Below are 20,503 nucleotides of genomic sequence, written 5' to 3'. Positions count from 1 at the left end.
AGAAAGGCCATTTTCGTGTCTCGCGCGTTTCCCTCGAGGGACTAAGAAAAACGAGAGACTGCTCGTAGTCTACCCGCGTGCGACCGCGACCGCGTCCGCGTGCGCTTCCCGTATCCAAAAAGATTGTGTGAACTGGTCCCCAGTCCCCTTTTTGCGCGTATGAAATTCCCTTTCCCTTTCCTTTCGAACTCCTGCCATTCAGGCTACGTATGGCGAGGGTCCGCTGTAGTTCTTTTGTTGAAACTACTTGCATTCCAAAAAGACAATTACAAGAATACATAACGAGAATTCCACCCCGGAGGGGGGTTCCTGAGATTGGCTTGATTATACGTCTTGCGGTGGTTCCTTGCATTTCTGAAGAAGAAGCATTTTCAATTTACATTGTCTGGATCAGCCTGTGATCAGTTTGAACGTCTGCAGAGAAAGCTTACAAGAAACAGGAGCTTATTGCAAGAAATAAATTTATCCCGTTTATCGTTTACAGAAGACAAAGGGGCGTAAGGTGCTGTGGCTCTGTGTGGCTCTAACAACTGCACTGCAAGACGGTGTCAGCCGAGTAAGGACGGCTCTGCATCTCGTCGACGCCCGCGGAATTTAACTTCTGTAATACGAACCTTTGAATTACCCAAGGTTTGTTTTTGTCTTTTATATATAAATATAACGCAGGGTGCAAAGAAAATCCTTTTTACAGCTTGCCATTCGGGCAAGCTGAACCTAGCATTTACTAGCCCAGACATCATTTCAACTAGCCCCAAAAGCTTTTTCACGAGCAGAATTGATTTCACAGTTCTTCTTTTATTCGAATTGCTCAAAAAACATCACTTGCCCGTCGAGAAAGTTAAAAACAGAAACTCACTAGCCCGATAACAAAATCCACTAGTCCTGGGCTATCGGACATTACTTTCTTTGCGCGCTGTAACGTAAAGGTTCACTTTTATGTGTAAATTTTACGAATATTCAGTCGATTTAAATGTTCTTCGAGAATTTACGAATATTTAGTCCCGGAAGTAGAGTTCCTACATTTGTTTCATCGCGTCACGGCTATTCACCGGTATGAATTTGGCTTCCATTCCCCTTTTGCATATTCGAACATGGATTGTGATCTCTCTTAAGCTCACCACTGAGTTGGTTATTTGCTCTGGCAAATGTGTATAGTATGGAATAGTAAAATCTATTTAAAAGATCGATTATTGTCTAGCAAAATATAACTATATGTGATGAAGTTGCTGGTTTACTGTTTGCCCGCTGTCATTTGAACTGAACTGTTACGAAAGCAACTATTCGTTGGTCTTACTTCACAAAAGTTGAGACTGGCTTTGTGTTTTAGTGGCCTAATATGATATATTTCACTCAATTTACTGTTCGCATTTTACACATAGAGGATATTACACGGTGGCGCGAAGATATGAATTTTATTTTCGAGTGGCAAAACAATATTTTATGAACGAGCGCAGCGAGTGAGTAAAATATTGTTTTTGCAACGAGAAAATAAAATTCATATCTTCAAGCCGCCGTGTGATGTTCTTTTTATTATATAGCCAAAAAGACATCGATAAAATAATAGATTTTTATTCACCAAAATGTAATTGTGACGGCTCAGATTTACAGTACAGCAATATAAGACATTGGTTACCATAATCTTTAGAAATAACATTGAGCTGAATAGGGCTCTACAATGACAAAATATAAGCAAAACTTTGAAAAATGTGTAAGTAAAATTCAAAAGACGCAAGACGCCTACAAATTTCGAAGGAAAATTACCGAAATTACGTTATCGATAAACTCACGTGTCGACACGTGTGAGATTATGGAAAATAAACCACTCGGGTCCCGGATGTAGTTTTTATGAATTTTACGAGTAGTATATTTTCCACTGAAACACTCGTGTCTATATAATAAAATAGAATATGGCGTTCCGTTACGGACAAAATTATAAACCCATACACATATAGGACGAAATTCAACATATAGACATCGAAGCGTATAAATATACATTGAAATTACAAATATATGTATCCAATAGCCTGTGTACAGACGTCCCCCCTCCTTCAGAAAAAATCGGGAGAAGAGACGTCTGTGAATCGCCGTCGTCAATCGTGTTCCGGTATACATTTGCATAAATTATTTTTTGGTTGTTGTTTCATCTGACAGTTGAAAAGGTGTTGACAGACCAACACGACTGGGGACTCTTTTATAGCACGTACGCAGTTATTCTCTCTGATGTTCTCAACATTTATTGCTAAGCTAGGCTCTAACTAGAATATCTAGCTAAAATGTAATTTAAAACGAGTATTTCATGCTTTTGAAGTTTTTTTAAATTTTTTTTTTAGCTTCTAAAGTTTGTCTGTTACTGTACTTTTTTTCCTGTGGTTTTTGGTTTGACAGAATTTTGATCTCGGAAGCACTGTTCAGTACATTTCCACAGATTTCCTGTCAAGCGTTTTATGCAGCAGTTCATCCATTCGTTGATTTTGAGTAGTTTTCACATAAGGGATCGTTCTCTTCTCTTCAGCAAGAAACTACAATAGCCTTACTTTTGCCTAATTCTATGAGTCATGACCGGCACATGTAGGCCAAAAAATAGCCCTGGCGTCTGTACACAGGCTAGCCGATCCAGATATTAGATCTCTGATTAAACGTTGATTTCTGTACGTCCACCCGCAACCGGTGCAGCAAACATCGGTGGTATTAATTTCACATGCGTATTCCAGGGAGCCGAAATCCAAGTAAACAAATATAAATGCGGTAAGCTGTCCACAAAGGCTGAGTTTTTTCCCCGGGGAATCTATTCTGAGATTTATTCACCAATCGCAACACCGGAAATTATTTGCGTCATGGCATTAACATTACAACCAATCAGAGGCTGTCCCCAACATTCCAGGGAAACGGGAACACGATTATCGTCGGCCATTCAAAGACGTCTCTTCTCCCGATTTTTTCTGAGGGAGGGGGGACGTCTGTACACACAACCTCGTCCCCAGGGCTTTTCCCTCAAAACCCCATTTTTTGAGGGAAAAGCCCTGGGGACGAGGTTGCTGTACACTGGCTAATATCCAACCGCATTCATATAATTCGAAATTACACAAATGTACATCGTACCGCATCCGCGTACGTATACATCGAAATTACACATTTATATATCGAACCAAATACATACAGCCATTTCGAGAAAGGTTGTCGGAAAAAGTGGACACGACAATCTCGAAAGGTATTGTGGGTGGTTTTGAGTTCTTTGTCCTTCAAAGAAATTTGAAAGAATGGCACGAGAGGCCATGGACATATGTTTGCGAATGCTAAAGGAAAGTAACAATAGAAGATTCAACAGCTACAGTGCCAGGAACAGCGTATTGATCATATCCCATATTACCTTTCGGGATTGTCACGTGCACATTTTTTCCGACAGCCTTTCTCGAAATAGCTGTATACATCGAAATTACACGTCTATGAATCGAACCAAATACATATAGCTCGAAATTACACATTATAAATGGTACCGTACAAATGAATCGAAATGCATTCTTACACATCGAATAATCTGTTTTTACTTCGAACTGTTTACTTGTGTACGTTGAGCTTGCTTATATGAAGAACCGTGGATCGAAACTTTGGGGAACCAGTCAGCGGTAATTGTCAGCGGTTACTAAATGGGCTTGAGGTAGGGGCCTGAGGACTAGGACTAGGTGAGCACGTCCTTACACGCCCGGCGACCTACCGGCGACCACATTATGTCCTAGAAGTTCTTTGACGTTTCATATCCAGAGTACTCTCATAGTACACAAGTAAGCAGTTCGAAGTACAAACGGATTATTTCGATGTGTACGAATGCATTTCGATTAATTTGTACGGTATCATTTATATAAGTGTAATTTTGATGTATATGTCTTTGGTTCGATGTATAAATGTGTAACTTCGATGTAACCACACGTGCGCGTCAGCAGTCCGGGCCACAGGGAGAGAAGCGATGCCCGGAAGAACGTCTGCTGTTCGAAGGCTATTCGTGACACGGTCGAGTACGCATCTCGTAACAGAGATAAATAAAACCCTGGGATCAAAATTCTGAAAAACATTTCAGTAGAGAGCGATCTGTACAATTTTCAAGGTCTCATAGTGACCTTAGATGTTTGCTATTGTCTTCATAAGGCAATTTCAATAAGTTTATCGCGATTCGGAGATGATCGAAGGCGCGATTTTTATGGCGTCAGATCGGGGACAAAATCAATAATCAGATTTCGTGGCCTTGGAAACACTTCTTCGCTTCGAAAATTGTTCTTCGAAACATTGTCTACTGTCTTCGTGGCGTCGGTTCCATGTCTTCAAGTCATCGCATCACTCGTTTCATCGTACCGTTTTCTTCGGGGCATCGCTGGCTTTTCTTCGTGGCGTCGCTATGGGCTTCTGTCATCGTTGCGTCATTTTTATGTCTTCGAGTCGCCGTACCATGTTACCCTGTTACCTTGTTACCCTGTTACCTTGTTACCCTGTTGTCCTGTTACCCTGTTACTCTGTTACCCCGTTGCCTTGGTACCTTGTTACCCAGTTACCCCGTTACCTTGTTACCCTATTATCCTGTTACCCCGTTACCTTGTTACCCTGTTACCCTGTCACAATGTTACCCTGTTACCTTGTTACCCTATTACCCTGTTACCCCGTTACCTTGTTACCCTGTTACCCTGTCACAATGTTACCCTGTTACCCTGTTACCCTGTTACCTTGTTACCCTGCTACCTTTTTACCCTGTTACCCCGTTACCTTGTTACCCTATTACCCTGTTACCCCGTTACCTTGTTACCCTGTTACCCTGTCACATTGTTACCCTGTTACCCTGTTACCCTGTTACCTTGTTACCCTGCTACCTTTTTACCCTGTTACCCCGTTACCTTGTTACCCTATTACCCTGTTACCCCGTTACCTTGTTACCCTGTTACCCTGTCACAATGTTACCCTGTTACCTTGTTACCCTGCTACCTTTTTACCCTGTTACCCCGTTACCTTGTTACCCTATTACCCTGTTACCCTCTTACCTTGTTACCCTGTTACCCTGTTATCCTGTTACTTTGTTACCCAGTTACCCTTTTACCCTGTTACCTTGTTACCCTGTTATATTGTTTCTCTGTTACCTTATTATTGTGTTACTTTGTTACCTTGTTACTCTGTTTTCGTGTTTCCCTGGGATAGTGCAAATATACTCTAGCTAAATGATGTTGCAATTTTAAAGAATTATTTTCATTTACAATGTATACGTTTATTTTTACAATCAGGTCGAGTTTGGCTTTGACATAAAGATAATTCATTGAACTATATTTCATTCCTAGCCGTAAAGGTGTTTAAAATTTGATATTTTAGAAACTGCAGTTATACTAATATGAAAGCACCGTTTTCACTCTTGGCTCTGTTTACAAGGAGGGAGGGTGACCCTGGTGCCGTGGAGCGGTAGTTGGGGTCAAAAATAACTCGATGCCTATTTTCTATGTCTTTTTGTCTACTTGTTCTGTCGCTTTGCCGATTGGTCATGTCATCTTGTCTCCTTGCTGTGTCGTCGAGATGCGGTAAAGTCGAGAGTAGGCAGTTAAGTCTGACGTCAGGCCTTCGTCAGGCCTTGTACAACTGACCTCTCGAAGACACAAAAAAATTTTGAACACTAAAGTGGTAGATGGAAGAAACCGGCTTGTAGTGATCTAGTATTCAATTCATAACCGAACTGAGTACACTAGTTATACTCAATTTCCTCGTGTTGTGCGATTTTCAACGATCGTCTCGATAACAGATAAGGTGTGATTAAAAAACGAATGCCATTAAACTTCAGCCTTGTGTGGTATTGACTGAAAGCACCCAAACGTTACACCTGTTGTAGGAACCTGCCACTTTGTTAAGTCATTTTACAAGGACGCCTTGAGATTCAGTCTTTTATGCAAAATATCTGATCGTAAAAATATTGCCTAGAAATTTCGCTTAGATTTAAAAATTGTGACGGAAAGAGAGATATCGGAAAATATTCCATTTTCGTAAACCTCTGAATGTCATTTACGATTTTTTGGAAAATCATGATAAAAGTATGAAAGCCAAAAGGAACTATAACAAGCTTAAGCTGCCATAGCATTGAGACAGAGAGCCTTCGTCATGGTCCAAGCGCTGTTCTCAAAAAAGGAAACTTTTGTTTGATTTCCGTCAACAAAAACCCATAAGAGGAGAAATTTACCGACGAAAGCTCATTGAGCTTGATTGCTAATAATTACTCTGAACGAAGACCGATATTTGTAATGCAAACCATTCAACCACGACCTTACTCCTAAAAAACGCATCTCAACGGGAAAAAAAATTGTGATTTGTCATGCAATGAATAAACTAAAATTTAAAAGAATGACAACAGAGTAACAAGGGAAAAAGGGAACAGGGTAACAGGGTAACAAGGGGACAGAGCAATAAGGTAAAAGAGCAACAAGGTAACAAGGTAACAGAGTAACAGGGGACGGAGTAACAAAGGCACAGAGCAACAAGGTAACTAGGTAACAGAGTAACAAGAGAACCGAGTAACAAAGTAACAGGGTAACAGGGTAACAAGGTAACAGAGTAACAAGGTTACAAGATAACAGAGTAACAAGGTAACAGGGTAACAGGATGGCAGAACAACAAGGTACCAAGGAAAAAAGGGCAGGTATAACTTATGCAAGTAAATTCGGTACAATATATGTCCCCACGCATCAAGTACCTGCCCAAGTATGTAGCGCAGTCGACGAAAGGAAGACCCGACGACACGAAGACATAAGAATGACGCAACGACGACATAAGCACATAGCGACGACACGATGGAAAGCCAGCGGTGCCCCGAAGAAAACAGTACGATGAAACGAGGGATGAGACGACTCGAAGACATGGAACCGACGCCAAGAAGACAAAAGACAATGACTCGAAGAACAATTTTCGAAGCGAAGAATTGTTTCCAAGGGCACGAAATCTGAGTATCGATTTTGTCCCCGATCTGACGCCATAGATTTTAGCCGATTTTAGGCCGCGTTTTTTGCGCTTTCCTGCTTCTCAGAAGATTTCATGTACTCTTTGGCGCTGAGTTTATGTGTATATTTTTTCACAGAGTGAAAGAGACCTGTAGTTCATAGCTGGGTTTGCTTAAATGAAAAAAATTCGTCCATTAGCAGTGTTTGATGGACTTTATTGTCGGGCCGGGGAGCGCGAAAAAAAAGAGTAATGTGAGAAATCTTGCATCGTCTCTCATAACAACATTATTTTCATCGATAAGTTTATATTATTTTGCAAACAGTGCACTGTTTGTAATGCTTATGCGCAAATAAATCTTCTATCAGGCAAAGGGAAAACAGACCGAAAGAGCCGAACAGCTACTGCACAATGGGAATTTCACCAAAGCTGCGGCCGCAGAAATATACCACGATCTTCTCTGTACGTTCATTGAAGTACTGTAAGCACAATGTAGCGATTTTGTTACTGACCTAACCCTCACAGTTTTAAAATCATGTGTGATGTTGTCTAGATCTTCGATAATGGTTTTGTGTTTTGGTAGAGATTTATAACAATTTATTCCCTCACGTTAGTTTACCTGAAGATTTGCATACACCTGGCACACACTGAATGCATAAAAACTAGCTTTCAGTTTCCGTATTGGGTTATGAAAAATGTTTTGTTTCCAAAGGTTATTACAATATTCAAACTTACTTACCTTTTCTGGTTTAGCATGGAACAAACTCTTCCCGGATTTGGTATCTCTCGCTTCACGTCGGCTTCCCCTTCGGCATGTTTTCTCAGCTCGTTTCCCCGGAGTTATGCTACCTGGCTGAGACGATCGCTTTATAAGACACTTTCAACGTCTCATAACGGGAAAGCTAACAGGGGTAGACCGGGGTAGACCCCGACATTTACAAGAAGAAAGCTTGAAGTAACAAGATGACCGAAATAATCCGATAAAACAGATAACAGTAACCAGCAATGAATCCAAGAAGAACGACGAAAATAACACTCAAATCATCATGGCAGCCTGCATATGACCGAGCAATTCAAACTTATCACAAACGCTCAACAAAGCAAAATATTTAAAACTAACGTAACTACTATCAAGACAAAGTGTCCCAACAACTTTCCACGGAGGTATAGTGTCGAAATTACCTACACAAGCTTGGAATAAAGCGAAAATTTCATCATGTACACCTCTGAAAACGGCTCTTTCCAAGCGCGAAAATCACTCCACAAATAACGCATTCATATTGGTCGAATCTGGCGACGCACACCGCCTGCCACGAAATGAAGCACTGAACGAACTAGTTGTATTCTCTGTGTTTTGCCACCAGATTTAATCCGGATCATGGGTTTGGTGTATGTTTGCCCCTTGCTTTAATTTGTCTTTTGAAAATAGTGATCTAAACTGTTCTACTGCATAAAGAATTTGAAATCCCGACTTGACGTAGCAAATTTTTCGAGACATTGAAGTTCGTGTTTTTGTCCGAAGTTGCGCACAAGTCATTTTGCGTAAAATTTAGTGGTCTTATAAGCAAACTTAAAATCCTCGAAAAATCATATTGAAGTCCGCGAATATTCAACGTACAGACTTTGATTTGGACTCTTTTTAAAGCTAAAAAAATTTATGGTGCGCCAATGAAGCCTTCCGAATTATTTTGCTTCAAAGACACAAAAAATTCCGCTGCGTTATTATTTTCCTTAGCGGCATGCGATAAAACATTCCAGCTGGCAAATGGGACAGAAATCGAGTAGGATGGAGATGATCCACCCGACGATTGGTTGACGAAGGGATGAGATCGGGACTCACAAACACGCGCACGGCTCGTGGATTCTCTGATCTGTATCTCGTGTTCGCTAGAAAACAATGCATTTCTCTGTCCTGCATTACGTCATGGTTGCCTTATATTACTCTATGTTACATCGATTCAAGGTTTTTTTCTGTCCCTGGAATAATCACGTACGGCTCTATTAGGCTGCCGCCTCGCAGCCTCGCGTCTTCGCGAGGCTGCTCGTTGGCAATAACTACGTGTTCGATTGGGTTTTAACAAGTACATAATTGAGTGCATAAATCAATCTCGTAAAAGAATGAAATAAAGCAAATTATTTTCTTGCACATAATTGAAGCCAACACGAATACATCTCAGGCTGAGCAGGTTTTGAATAGACCTCGTGCAGTTTTTAGTAGATGATGATATTGGCTATTTCACCTTTCCCATAATACACCTTGTTTCCCGCCCACAATTTTGCACAACCATTGTTTCCAATTTCTTCTTGGTATTTACAGTCGTCCCATGAGAAATGAAAGACATTGGTTATGCAAAATTTTGGAGGGCATTATGAGCATTATGTGTAATGTGAAAATAGTGCGATTATCGAAACGTATGCTGACCAGTACAAAAAGTAGTAATAATCTTAATCTTAAAATTTTATCACAAAGGAACTATCACTGATGGCTTGTGTAACACCAACAACTCCATCTACCAAGGAGACCACTAATTATGCGCGGCTTTGTCGACTCTTGGTGGAGCTCGGTACCAGGGCCCTTAAGGACACTTTTGATTCCATACACCGACCAGCAACCCTGCATGCTGTTTTGGCGGGAAACAAAACTGTGCTGCGGTCACTGAGGGACAGAAAGATTATTAATCCAACACAATGGGGAAAGCTATTTCCTACTAACTCTTTTTCAGTTTCGTCGTCATCATTCGACATTACTCTTCTGATGGTCTTGTTAAGAAACATCTGTGGTCTGGTTGCACCTGCCACTGGTTGGGATGCTTTGCCTACCGCAACAGACTCGAGCCGTGAAGCCAATATTGTTCGAATAAAATTCTTTAGAAACACGTTGTACGCGCATGCTCGACACGCTTCGGTTGATGACACAACATTCAATAGCCAATGGCGGGATATTCGGAAATCTCTGGTGTGTCTGGGAGGACTTCAGTACAGAACTGCTATCGACCATCTTGAGACCGAATGTATGGATCCTGAGTCTAAACAACATTACATTGAGCTGTTGGAACAGTGGAAGAAAGACGAGGACAACGTGAAAGATCAGTTAGAGGAAGTCATGAAAAAGCTGGATAAAATCACTACTGAAAGTAAGTTAACTTGTTATTAAAACATCTCACTCTGTGCGAAATTCTGAAGGCTAGTTGGTTGATTGGAGACAAGAGAGAATAATGGAACAGAGAGGGAAACGCCCAGTCTAGCCCTTGGGATTTGTGAATTTCACCAAAGTTATTTTTAGACCAATTAAACGATTGAAATTAATCGGAAATTGGCTCCCGGAGAGGTCCGCAAGCCTTTATTCAGTGTTATAAAGAGAAAATAATGGGACATTATGCTCTCTTGGTGTGTCGCCATTATAATATGCTGCAATCAATTGGTTTGAGGCAGTGGCGCGTGGACTAGATGAAGTTTCAAACAATCGATCAAAATACGCAGACGTCCCAGTAATTATACTTCCTCTTAATTACATCCTCTAAAAACAACTTTAGTGAAATTGACATATCCCGGCCAACGCCCCAAGATTCTCTGTCTGTCGCATTATTTTTTTTGTTGGAGTGTGTTAATGGTATGAAACGTACGGCCTTCATGAGGTTATGATTCCTTTCACCCTTGGTCTCCCTGACCGTTCATATAATTTTTGATCATGAGGTACGTTGGAATACATGATTGAAAAAGGAAATATCTGGATATTTTTCTTTTAGTTTAGATTAACCTTAAAAACGGTACATGCTTGAATCTCCCCAAAAGACCATTTGTACCGTTTATATATCATACAATCCAAAAATGACTCAATTAAGTCACAGTCCTTAATTCAACAATAACTATTTGTGAATTTGTGGATGATTGTTCGGATGTTTTTAGTTGGGGGGCGGGGGAGAGGTTTAAAATTTTGAGAGAATGGGAAAATATTGGATTTGGAGGTTGAAAAATTAAAATATGAAATGAATAATAAGTGGACAATTACCAGATAGCCCACCAACACAACAAGGTGCCTCTGATCTCATTAGCGGACGAACTGGTTTATGCGTATACCTTTTCTAACCTAATTTACTTCCTTCCCAAATCAACATCATTTCCCCATAAAACCAAGCGTGATGCTCCCTTAAGTCCCAATATCCACTTACAAATTCTCCAAACTGATCTCCATACATTTCTTTTAAGAATTAGTTGAGAGAATTTGATAAAAGATCATGGCATTTTCTCTTTGGTGATCATTTCATTAATTCTCATAACTCTATTTCTTAACAATGTATGAATATTTTTAGGAGAAAATTGTTGTTGGTCACTATTGGCACTTAAAGGGTTAACAAGATCTATTAACGAGCTGTACCTCTTAACAGACTTAACAGTGTTTTCTAAATACTGAAAGAAGGTGACTACTGTCTGTATGCGGAACGTTCTTTGCACTTTCCCTTCTGAGTATAAGCCAGATTTAGAAAGGTTACAATGAGAAAGTAAGCGATAATTGACTGACATATAGGCGCATTGATCTTTTAGTGAAAAGCTTGAAGTCTCCAGATAAGATCCAGCATGGATCTAACACGTATCAAGGTCACGAGAATGAGCCAGTAGAGTACTTTTCTGAAGATTGCAAAGTTTGTGAGAAATGTGGACAGTTCAGTTCTGAGAGACAAAATGAAATGGCTAAAGTTGTTGATAAACTTAAAGCGAAAGCGGTCTATGTTGAGGCAAAGGTAAAGGAACAAACTGATCTGATGCAGAAAAGCCAGGAAAAAATCTGTTCTGCTGAAAAGGACATGGTTGAGATTGTGGAAGAGAAGATTCGCCTTCTAAACGCACATAAAAGAGACATGAAAATGAAATTTTCTGAGATTCGTGAAGCACAACAACGAGAGCACGAGACTAGGATAAGAAACTTTAAAATGGTCGCAACCCAGACAAGGAAATATATTGAAAAAGGCGAGGATTTCTTAAAAAGAATGAATGGTCCTGGAATTCTGGAAACAGAGTGTGCTGATGACTTAATTCGCTTTGAGGAAGGTTTGAATGACGAAGAAATGGAAATCTATAAACCTAGGCGTGTTACTTATCGTGCAGACAAAGACTCAGTTACTCAGGGTACCGTTGAATTGGAACCTTACTGTACCGCGGCTCTTGTCCAAAGAACAGGAGCTTTTCGAATAGCAGGAGGAAGAAGTTCACATTACAGTAACTGTTCAGTCAGCGAGCGGAGTGGGGAACAAAAATGAAGCAAATTATTTTAAAGATGGAGACAAGACAGACAACACACCCCAAACACTGCTTGCGCAGCACATGACGTTGTGGTTAACCGCTGCGAGAAGCCGCTGACTGCTTGGCCTCTTGGTCTGCAAATGAGTCCACATCAAGAACAAAGGTCTCCGATCATTCAAATCACGTGGGAAAGGGCAAGGAGTGTTCCACAATCCGTGTAGCATTGCAATGAATCAAAAGACTGGGTATATTGTGGTAGCTGGGGCCTCAGTCATCGTGTTCAGCTGTTTGATTCTAAATGGAAATTTCTGAGGACGATAGTAGACAAGGAGTCTGGTAAAGAGATAATGGATGAACCAATCTCAGTGGCATTCACATCATCTGGTAACATCTTAGTAGTTCAACTTTCATCACCGTGGAAAAAAACAGTTGTCCGTATATACAGAACGTGGTCATTATATAACTGATATCAGCAAGCACGTGCTACGTCCACACAGTGTATCTGTTAGAAAAGACGGTAATTTGTTAGTGTGTGACGGGTGTGATGTGAAGGTTCTTTCTCCTGATGGCACAAAACTCATACAGACCATTAAAGCTTTGTACTGTTATGAGAGCCTTTGGAATGCTGTTTATCGCCAAGGCATTTTTTTTGTTTCTTATGACTCATTACATTATGTGAAAACTTTCAGTGATGAGGGGCAGTTCCTTTATGAGATTGGATGCAAAGGATCTGGCGACAGGCAGCTGAGAAGGCCTCAAGGCCCCGGGGGGGGGGGTACTGCCATATATGGGCTATATAGGTATTAATCTCGTACCCAGATCTCCCACGGCCAAGTGTAAAACAGAGTGAGATCTGGGTACGAGATTATATAGGTATGTGCCGCTGTGAAGGGTATGGTTTTCAAGCAGTTTACTCTAGGATAGGGTATATAAATCAGAGCGTTTGGGTCTACAATAGGGTATCATTTTTCAAGAAACTGATCAGTTGGTTGAAGATTTTATCTAGACTGGGGAAACAGCTACTCTAGGATAGGGGGATTTGGGGAGTTTACTCTAGTATAGGGTAGCAAAATTCAGCTGAACTAGCTCTGGTATAGGTTAAGGGTTCCAGGGTCCCAGCGGCACATCCCCACCCAGAAATTCCTAAAGTGCCCCCCCCCCGGGCTCAAGGCCTTGCAATAGACAAATTAAACAATCCAGTTGTATGTGATAGCGACAATAAGAGGCTTCAAGTTTTTTCTCTGGAAGGAAAATTCCCGAACTCTGTTACTGAAGAAGTTTCTGGACCTGACTCTGTTACTGTTGTTAAGAATGGCCACCTGCTCTTTTGTGATTTATAAGGGCCAGCGTAATTTATCTCCGGAACGTTCCCTTATGGTATCCAGTGTGGAACTTCAATCGGTCGATCCATTTCGACTGGGTTCGTTCTGAAACTAAACCGAACCGACTAGAAAATTTGGGCAATCGAGCTAATTAAACGTTCGGTATCTTATTGGAAACTGGTTTAAACGGTTTTCAAATTGGAGCTACTTGGCCCAATGACGGTTCTTGTGTGTGGGCTTGAAATACCATAACACGACAGCCTAGTAAAGAAGCAAGATAAGAGTAAAAGTGCTTAGTGTTGTTAAAGAAAGTGTAAGTGATGCTTATTGACAGAGGCTGGCTATGTCTATGTTCAGAGTTTATAAAAATTCAATTTAGTGTATACCTGAAGTGCGTTTTTGGCAGTTTGCTGAGGGCTAGTTCCAAAACGAAGTGGACAAGTTAATTTGAACAGAGAGGATGGAAATAAATTCTCTCTCAAGTATGTTATAAAACTAGCATACTTCAATAACGTCATTTTTATGCGTAATTCCGAACTCAATCGAAATGAATGATTTCGATCATTTCGGTAATAGAACTCACCATTCAAGTGCAGACTCGTACCCAGTCGCTATTTAAGTGTTATTTGGGGTGAGAAAAGATTGGAGATCAGGTCAGGCACGCGCGGGGTCTCATGGGAAGGGTCGAAGGAAAAATAGCGACGCTATTTTTATTGTGCCTTTCTTGGGTCTAGCCTTGAGATGGACAGCAACGTGCAGCCCGGGGTGGGGAAATTTGGTTGCAATTGACTGCAATGATTTGCCCGTGGGAAGGGAATTTGACGGCAAATTTTTGAAAAATGTCAAATCCCCACCCCATGCCCTGCCTCCCCCCCACCCGCCGGCTTAACATTGATAGGTGCATTAATCAAGGAACCAAATTTGGAACAGTTAAAAAGCCCGTGTTCAGTTTCTTTGATGCGATTATTTTGTGATTTGATGGGAAAATGGAACAAAGTATTTAGGGCACGACTTCCGGTGAATAATATATATATGAAATAATCGCCTCTCTCCGAGGTCCTCGAATGATCGCCCCCTTTTCGTGCGAAAAAAGAAATAATCGCACCCGGCTATTATTCGACGAAATACGGTAACAAAACCATGTATTTAGCCTTGAAAGCAAGCTGTAGTTGTCACTCATTCGACCTCATAAACATTAACTACAGCTTATTATTCTGATCCATATCCATGCACATAGGGCGTTCAGATATCAAAAACTCCTACTTTTCAACGTAGGTGACGATCGCGTGACCCAAAGTTTTGAATTTCAAACTTGTAACCTACAAAAAAGGAAGAACTTCATTGAGCTGAGACGTTGCAGCAAAAAAGATGAGTGTTCAGTGACGTTTAATATTTGATGAAAGGATTATTAATTCATTATTGTCAAGATGAATTACGTCACAGGCAAAAACGAAAGCGCAATAATTCCCTTAAAATCCCGGGGGGTACTCAACAAAGTCTTATGTTGGAAGACTCCTCCCTAAGGTCCAGCCTCTTTAACCCTTTTACAATTATCTTTGACAGATATATAGGGACCTCTTTCGTATACCTTCTATTGACAAATGAGTGCCTATACGGTACCTTGTTTAGAATGCTTCATCCCTGGCTTCATCCCTTTTAACTTCTATAAATGCACCGTCGTTTGTGTGTTAATAAATCACTTTTAATAACCAGGAACGAAGAATTTGTCATGTATTCTCTACCAGCCGTTAGCCCTTAAGGCCTTTTTAATGAGTGAAATAACATATTTCCATACCCCTTCATATACTTCCGACTATAAAAATTCCCACCCTTGCACAAAAACAAGAGGCTTGAAAAAGGTATCCATTTCGGGCGGAGCCTCCCCGTCCCCCGTACAGGCCATTATAGCAAGTATCCCCCCCCGCTCAGTCGCGTGCTGTGAACATTTGTGAAAGCTAAGCACTTTCGCTATCGTGTACACGGGCAGTGCATTGAACAGCAGATCAGCAACTGGATTAAGCGACTGAAAAAAGTAGATTTAAAGCCTATTTTCCCGTCCAGAGAAGAAAGGAGCACTTGTGAGATTTATCCTGTGGTAAATTAGTGGAACAGCTCTACAGCGGCACCGAGCGCCATGACTTAAACAACTTCCGCGAACGCCGAATGTATTTCATCCGCATGTTATCCCAGGTTTGTTTTCATTCGTTCCCTTTACGATATACAATATTTAAAGCAAAAGGTAAAACTACTTGCCCTAGTCGCACGCCTAAACTTTTACGAGCGAGCAAACGAAACGTGCAAACTCACGTGTTTATTGCACACAACTGATATATTTTAAAAGACCTATATACTTTTTTATACGATTGGAGTCTTGTATGGATACAAGCCAGTTAAAAACTGAATTCTATAAATATGAAATTACTGAGTTGATACGTACAAGATTAAAGCTAAAGTGAATTAATGGTTTTTAAAATTGTTTCGGTCGCTGGCTGAGTCATTGGGCGATGAAGAGCTGTGAGATCATATAACATCCATTTTTTGAAAAAACATGGACCATATACACTTCACCACGGCTCGTAGATAACACAATCTATAGTGACAGCACCACGAAATAAAGGCTGAAATTTAAGGGACAGAAAGGTTTTCTATAACTGATAGGAAATACAGTAAAAGAAAGTTGACTGTTTAGCTACATGCATGGAAGGTTAAATAATGTGCAAATCTGCAAATCTATAAACACACAGCGACTGGGATACTGAAGTTGTAACTACATCTAAAAGATATTGCTCGCCATCTAAAAAATTATTTCACTGTTGCCAAAGGCTGGTTTAACTCCGAAATGCCGGAGTGATAAAAAAATCTGAAATGATCAATATCCAATAAGTTGTTTGTAATCTGTAATCACAGCTCCAGCGGCTGTACTTCCCGTTTTAAATTGTCCCATCTCTGTCAATTATAACTTCTTGATGGATTCCTTGATTGATTGAGAATTCAGCTAAAAAGAATTACCAAAGTCTCCCCTATTTTAAAGGATAGAGAGCACAATTTCGATTGATCCCATTTTATATTCCTACCCAGTTGCAAGCTTTTTCGAGGGACTTATTTATGAGCAATTATGTAGCTACAAAGTAGATAACAGATTCCATCTAATTCGGCTAATTACACATATCAGTCCCAGTGACCTTTCCACTGACCCAGCCGTATTGAACTTGCAAAATAAAAAACTCGTCAATGGTGTGTCACGAAACTATCAAAATTTAAACGAAGAGAACTGCCACCAAACTGAGAAACAAACGCTCAAATCGTTTAAAGAACGTATAATTAAGGTGTTTCGGTACAGTTTTTCGGAGACCATACCGATATTTTTCTATCGCCTTAAAAGGGATTTTACCCTTCTCCGATCACTATAAAATTTTCACCAGCGATTGGCTAAGGATTGAAGTCTGTCAAAATGTAGTTTCAATTAAAATCGATATTACTATGACAACAATAAACAGAAAAATTGGAAATTGATAAAAGCCGAATTTTGCGCAGTCTAGATCTGCTACTAAAAATCCAACACTAGGAACTTAAAGTTTGGTGTTTAGCATATAACCACCGTGAGAAGTAAAAATTCTGTATGTTTGAATTCAAATAGAACGTAAATATATTTCAAACCCCGTATTCACTGTTTTGACGTTATGCTAATGTTTGTTAATTAATGCGCACGGTACATACCTCCATGACTAGTACATTTCAAAAAGGAAAAACATGAGGCTTATTTTTTTACAAAATATTCTGTCGCACTGAAATCTACTAGTCATGGAGGTATGCAACGTTCGCATTAATGAATAAGCAAACATTAGCATAACGTCAAAACAGTGAATTTTGTCCCGCAGATTTTTGGCCGGTTCGTAGGCTAGGTTCGTCTTGAAATTTCACGGTGTTAAAGTGAATCAATCTTAATGAACGTTTCAGACATTATTACATACATTATGAAGATTATGGGATTTGATTTTAAAAAAATTCGTTCGAGTAGTTTCAGAGATAAACAAAAAAGCGCTGAAAGTCAAAGACAGGTGGTGAGAAAGCAGGTTGGTTTACAAGTCTTACAAGATCTCAAGGACGAGAATACACATTAACCAGCATTCCGACGCTACTTTAGATTAACTTAAGTTATTTGTTTAGGACTTTTTTTTAATTAAATAATTTATCACGGCTATTGAAAATACGAGGTGTGAAATATATTTACGTTGTATTTGAATTCAAACATGAATTTTTTATTTGAATTTTTTACTTCTCACGGAGGTTATTTGCTAAACACCAAACTTTAAGTTCCTGGTGTTGGATTTTTAGTGGCAGGTCTAGATTGCGCAAAATTCGGCTTTTATCAATTTCCAATTCTTTTGTTTATTGTTGTCATAGTAGTATCGATTTTAGTTAAAACTACGTTTTGACAAACTTCAATCCATAGTCAATCACTGGCGAAAATTTTATAGCGATCGGACATGGATAAAATGCCTTTTAAGGCCATTGAAAAATAGCGGTATGGTCTTCGAAAAACTGTATCGAAACACCTTAACAAACCATATACACTGAGACAGAAGTTACGGATAATATATTCCCCTAAAAAGAATAAAGGCAACCGAGCAAAGTGAAAAATAAGAAACATTATTGACTAACTAGTCCACAAGAAGTCCCTTGTTTCCAAGTTCGGTATGATTTTCGTATTACCACATTTATTATGCACTAGCAATTTTATACTTTTTCTCACAAATAGTTTAATATGAATACAGTCGAAACATGTATGCATACTACATGTATGGGATTATACGGAAATCGTACCCCAATTTCCAGTTTCTGATTTACCTGTATTAGTTCAGTGTACAAAAAGCCCAATGTCCTTTAATTTGTGAAGCAACCAGCTTAATGTAAATTGCCACCACCAACTTTGCCTCTCTGGCTCCCATTATTAACATTATGGATTGTTAAATAGCGCTGTTCCAAGCAGTAGCCTAATAATAATATATAGATTTAGCCAGGGCTAAAAGCGAAGCTCCCATTAATAAATTTATAATTTAAATCAAAAAATAAACTTGTATTCCAAAATTCAGATAACTTTACAGCACATTCATGTGACTTTTGAAGGAAAGGCTAAGTGATTTTATTGGAAAATATTTTGCAAGGAACCGCCAAGAGTGAACCAAATCTTACATCAAGTTTACAGCCTCATATGTACACCCAAAAAATAGCAACCATCTTCGATCCATTTAAGAGCCATAATGGGCAGGCTCTTGATCACCGTAGATTAATTAGGCCTGAAAAAAAAAATCAGGCCGAATTCTTTGCGTTCGACAAGTTTACTTTACAAAATCTTGCCAACAAATCTGAGTGAGTGAAAACCAACCTTTTTACCATTTGTACATCACATCTGAGGTGAAACAGTACTATGAGGCACTGTTTTTATCATACAGACCTCTGACAAAATGCAGTATTTCACAATTTTGCAATACAAATTACACTCATTCAGTATTCAGGACGATCGAAGCACGGCTGGGCTTTTAGCTAAACCTTTAAAATAATTTCCAAAATCACCTATACGGCCCGCCGGTTCTCACTTTTACAGCTCATAAGCTGTGGTCGACTGTTTTAGTGACCATTGATAGAGTTTCGCTCCAACACAAAAAAGAATTTATTATGTTTATTTTTTTGTTAATTTTATCGATGTTTAATCTTCAAAAGCGTTTGATACGCGCGGCAGTTTGAGTACTCGTGAAAGCGATTTTGACACTGAACGACTGAAAACAAACGGCACAGCGATTAAAGTTACAATAGAGACTACTAACAATCAATAAAAGAAATATAATTCGGTGAAACATATACAGAGACAACAATTTTCATTCACGAAGACAAGTATTAAAGTGTCTCTAAGAACCCTGAGTCTTCAAGCTTAAGCTTAAAGGTCAAATGAACCAAAAAATTGACATATTTTCTTTTGTAGCTTTACCTTCACCAAACACTAAAAAGAACCATCCTAAGTGAGATTTGGGTAAAGATTTTTTTTCCCAAGCCTTTATACAAAGATAAAAGATCAAAATCCGAGCATTTCCGAAGACTTCACGAAAACGTTTCTGAAATGGCCGCGTGATAGACTGGAGACTGCGTGACGTCAATGTTGGTCTTTCAGGGCGGAAAAACGTTCTGCGCAAGCTTCTGCGCATCCCTTATCGCCTGCGTTTGTTCATTCTCGTCCCCAGAGCCACTCGGCTTAATTTGTAACCGACCAGTGGCTCTGGACGCAACGGAAAATACGAATTTTTTCATTGGCTGAAGGCAATTGAATGCGCAAAGCAAATTAAAAATATAATCTACTGCGCATAACATTTTACTTCGTGGCCTCTCGACCTGCAAACATAAAATCAGTGTCTGAGTTTCGTTGATTGCCACAACCCTGTTTTCTTTATATGCAATAGCAGTGAAGAAGAGAATTGCAGTTAAAGAGAAGGGAGTTTGAGAAGTTTCTACGAAGACAACGAGCCTTGACAAAGAAAGTATTGCCTTCGTTGTGCTTTAAACTTTGCCCCTGTCTCGACCGTAGCATCTCCTGGGAAACTGAAAGGAGGAGTAATGGTTCGTTAGCTCTTACTGTTGCTCCTTGCTCGCTAAAAATCAAGCGATAGATACTGTACTTGTATGGCGTTATTAATTAGCCTAATCAGTTTTTCTAATTCCTTTGGATATTCGTCGGTGATACAGTAGGAATGGAAATCAAGCTCCGACTACATTACAGAAATGATATCTACGTTAAGTTTATTGCAGTGTGCTTTTCATTTATCGTATTTTCTGCTGAAAGAACTTCTCCTTTGCTATACTAAGGTCAAGATAATATTTTGTTATATGCCTTTATTTCATTAGACCACTGATGGCAGTGCACAAAGCCAGAACTGAATCGCTTATGAATCATTTTGGGCTGCATGCAAAAGGCAATTTTTCAATTGTGAGAAGATGGTAGAGCA

At 39.7% G+C, this 20,503-nt stretch overlaps 1 protein-coding gene across 1 annotated transcript; it reads left to right on the top strand.

The window, feature by feature from the left end:
* The first annotated feature begins 255 nt into the window (after positions 1 to 255).
* On the top strand, positions 256 to 12,439 carry LOC140935610 (uncharacterized). Its single transcript, XM_073385174.1, has 3 exons — positions 256 to 630; positions 9,419 to 10,082; positions 11,491 to 12,439. The coding sequence occupies exons 2-3, from the start codon at positions 9,431 to 9,433 to the stop codon at positions 12,201 to 12,203; spliced, it is 1,365 nt and encodes a 454-aa protein (XP_073241275.1). The 5' UTR covers positions 256 to 630; positions 9,419 to 9,430; the 3' UTR covers positions 12,204 to 12,439.
* Positions 12,440 to 20,503: the final 8,064 nt, after the last annotated feature.

This window comes from Porites lutea, chromosome 4, assembly GCF_958299795.1.
Source record: "Porites lutea chromosome 4, jaPorLute2.1, whole genome shotgun sequence".
Lineage (NCBI taxonomy): Eukaryota > Metazoa > Cnidaria > Anthozoa > Scleractinia > Poritidae > Porites > Porites lutea.
This window is presented reverse-complemented; position numbering and strand designations above follow the sequence as displayed.